This window comes from Cibotium barometz, chromosome 26, assembly GCF_041138505.1.
Source record: "Cibotium barometz isolate CiBa-2024 chromosome 26, ASM4113850v1, whole genome shotgun sequence".
In the NCBI taxonomy this organism is placed as follows: Eukaryota; Viridiplantae; Streptophyta; class Polypodiopsida; order Cyatheales; family Cibotiaceae; genus Cibotium; species Cibotium barometz.
The window spans coordinates 37404417-37408187 of NC_141071.1; the positions used below are offsets into that span (position 1 = coordinate 37404417).

Here is a 3771-nt window from a genome sequence, read left to right on the forward strand (position 1 = left end):
TTACTGTTGTGCTGATTCATGCCTCCTATTTTATTACATATCCATTCAATGGCATCAACTCATTCAATGTTATCAACTCTTCCCTCACTTCTTTGAGAGAGAGAGAGAGAGAGAGAGAGAGAGAGAGAGAGAGAGAACATGATTAATCAAGTGTTTTTTTTAATACTCCTCAGTACATACTTGCTAAGGTTTGAACCTTAGTAAATGCTAAGGTTTGAACCTTAGTAAATGCTAAGGTTTGAATCTAAGTAATGCATTAATTAATTAGTCATGTTAGGGGCTAATTAATTAATTAGAGGGCCTGCCCGAATATATATGGGTCCCAAATTCTTTTTCACTATTAATTAATGAATGAGAGGAAAATCAAATGAGTAAAGAAAGAAAATCAAATAATTAATTAATGAGAGGAACTTTGTTGGAGAAAGCTAGGATTGAAGAGAATAATTGAAAAAATGGTTGCAAATTTGGCTTTAATGGAACTCTAAGAGATTGACTTCCTCCGTCGTCCTCCTCTCTCCCTCTCTTTACAAACTCTGCTTCCGCGTTGATTCCAGATAAAATAACTGCCACCTGCCATAGCCCGTTGCAGCCATGAAAGTCCGTGATGAGCTTGTAGTCATCTTGCTCCTTGTATGCTTTTCGGCAGCAATCAGAGAGTCGAGCTCCATAGCTTATTCTTCCTTCTTTGAGGCACCATGGTCTTTCACCCTGGACGCATCTGCACAGACGGACACATGCACCAACCTCCGGGGCAATGTTTCCACCCTCTGCTTCGTCCGTTCTAGTACTTCAGGCGCTGCCTTCACGCTAATCCTCTTCATCTCCAGCTATGCCGTCGACTACCACAACCCCCAAGCCGTGTGGTCGGCCAACAGGCAACGGCCAGTTTCAGATGGGGCTAAAGTGGAGCTCGGGCAAGACGGCAACCTCGTCCTCTACGAGGCTGATGGGACGCTCGTCTGGTCTTCTAACACTCTGCAGAAAGGAGTATCCAGCATTCAGATAGATGCAGACTATGAGGGTTCTGTCGCCTTGAAGAACAGCAGCAATGGGACCGTGTGGAGCACTTTCGATCACCCCACCGACACCATCATGCAGTACAAGGTGCTCCTCCCTGGAGACAAACTGGTAAGCAACCTCTCCTCTTCTGATCCTTCAGAAGGGCCTTACTCTCTTGTCCTTGAGCCCGGAGGTTTTGTCTTGTACTTTGATACTGGATTAGGAGGGCTTCTACCATACTGGACATGGGGCTACTATGGTTTCAATGACCTCAGAAATGTTTTGCACACTTGTCAGCACCCGATTGATGCCGACTTCCAGGATTACCGCATTCTTTTCTCGCCCAATCCCACTGAGGATAGCAATTCCACATCCCCTCAATTATGTAATGTTTCTCACGACTACGCAGATTACTTCAATCCTGATGAAGTCATTGCCGGAGCCTCGTCTCTGGGGCTTGCCTTTCTCAGAGTAGAGGCTGACGGAGCTCTGCGCTCCTATTCATGGTCCGGCAATGGGTGGCTCTTGGAATATGATCCTCTTGGTGACCAGTGCCTTCTTCCCAACCTATGTGGCCCTTATGGCATGTGTACATCATCATCTTGTAGTTGCCCACAGAATGCTTCATCAGGAGGCCTGGGCTTCTCCCAGAACTCTACTGGAATTGGCTGTGTTCCTCTTCTGCCCCTTTCCTTTCCCACATCTTGTAACACCACCTCTAACACTATCTCCAACATGACTTTCTTCGAGCTCACTGGAGTTGACTACTTCACCAACCAGTACCTCCCACCTGATTTTGCATCAGTATCTGTCACAGAATGCAAGTCTGCTTGCCTAAAAAACTGCTCTTGCAAGGCTATCTTTTACTACACTGGGTCTAGATCTTGCTATTTTGCATCTGATCAGCTATGGACCATGCACAAGACAAACAACCAAAGTCATCTAGCCTTCATCAAGGTGGAGGTATCAACAAGTACTGAAGTTCCAGGACTCCAATCTGCATCAAGTGGCCATACCAAAATTGTAGCAATTTCTGTTTCCCTTGGCCTGACCTTCACTCTGGTGGGGGCTTTCCTTTTCATCTACTGGGTAAAGTCAATCAAAGGCATCACCCCCGAGGATGAGGCGGCTTTGCACCATATGGAAGAGCAAGATCTAGACACTATAAAATTCAAGAGGTTCACATTCAAAGAGCTACATGATGCAACATCAGGGTTTACTTCTAGGAGGCTTGGTGCTGGGGGTTTTGGTGAGGTGTTTGAAGGGCAGCTCCTAGGCAGGATAGTGGCTGTCAAAAGACTGAAAAATGATGACAGTGATAATTTCAGAGCAGAGGTGGAAGCTATGGGTACTGTAAACCATGTGAACTTGGTGCATCTTGAAGGTTTTTGTGCTGAAGAATCTCATCGCCTTCTGGTGTATGAGTACATGCCCAATGGCTCCCTAGATACTTGGATCTTCAACCCTGACAACTCCTTGCCATGGGATATGCGTTTACAGATCGCCAGAGGAACAGCTAATTGCCTTGTATATTTGCATGAACAATGCCGTGATTGCATTTTGCATTTAGACATCAAGCCTCAAAATGTGCTCTTGGATGGCAAGTTTTGTGCAAAGGTCTCTGATTTTGGGCTGTCCAGGCTACTACGCAGGGATAAGGCTACAGCTTCACCGATGCATGTCAGGGGAACACGTGGTTACATTGCTCCAGAGCTGTTTGCTGGGCATGTTGCAACGCCCAAAGCCGATGTTTACAGCTTTGGGATGGTATTGTGGGAGCTTGTTAGTGGTCAAAGGGTGGTGGAACCACAAATCAGCAACTCATTCCATCCAGAAGAGGCATTTCCCAAAGTGGAATCAGGGGCATGGGATGAGGTGATTGATCCTGCACTCTACAGAGAAGTAGAGCATGATGAGAGACGACTGTTGCAAGTGAAGAACACCATGAGATTGGCTTATTGGTGTATCCAATATGACCAAGATAAGAGACCTGCAATGCCTAGCCTGTCACAGCAGCTGCATAGTGCACAAGAAGTGCCCAATCCTCCACTTTCCCGCACTTTTACGTCAAACTGGGCTGATTTTTTGAGCTCAGTGAATGCAGCCAGTATCATACAAGCGATATCCCTGTCTTATCCAAGGTGATGTTCTTGAAGGGCATGCTGTTCATGCTTGTGTCTGCACCCTATTCTCTCACCTTTCATGTGATTATGTTTGAAATAATGGTCTCTACCATGGACAAAGATCAGAATTGCCTCTGATAAGTATGAGGTTTCACATCTAAACATGGCTAGCTTGAAGGCAATAAAAAGACTCCATCATCATCTGGATTCTGCACCATCTCAAGGCTATATGACCGATAGATCACATCAAAGGAAGCCTTACCTCATGTTTTAATGCCTTGTGTTTTATAAGCCTTCTTGATTGAACAGACTTCATGGTGAAATTATAGTACACAAACATGCTACTTCAGCAACACCATACATGTATTTGGGTTAAAAAAATCCATATTCATGCATGGTGGCAAGGTGTGACCCCATAAAAGCAAGAAACAGTTCCACTCCCCTCACTCACCATCAAGAGAGAGCATTTTTGGGGATGGCTGTGATTGGGGACATGTGTGATCCCTAGTCTCCACAACACCACCGGTTTTCAAGAATTTAGTGGGAAAAAAGGAAAATCCTATTCATAGTATATATGTGTCCCTATAAGCCCCAAGCGTGATGGGGGCTCTTAGTCATCATCTCTTAAAATAGCTAGCTTAGTCATCAA

General features: G+C 45.2%; 1 protein-coding gene across 1 annotated transcript; it reads left to right on the forward strand.

The window, feature by feature from the left end:
* The first annotated feature begins 530 nt into the window (after positions 1-530).
* LOC147623930 (G-type lectin S-receptor-like serine/threonine-protein kinase SD2-5) lies at positions 531-3339 on the forward strand. Its single transcript, XM_086820572.1, has one exon. The coding sequence runs from the start codon at positions 592-594 to the stop codon at positions 3142-3144; it is 2553 nt and encodes an 850-aa protein (XP_086676698.1). The 5' UTR covers positions 531-591; the 3' UTR covers positions 3145-3339.
* Positions 3340-3771: the final 432 nt, after the last annotated feature.

Coding starts and splice junctions, on each gene's coding strand:
- LOC147623930 (XM_086820572.1), top strand. CDS start 592: ATGAAAGTCCGTGATGAGCTTGTAGTCATCTTGCTCCTTGTATGCTTT.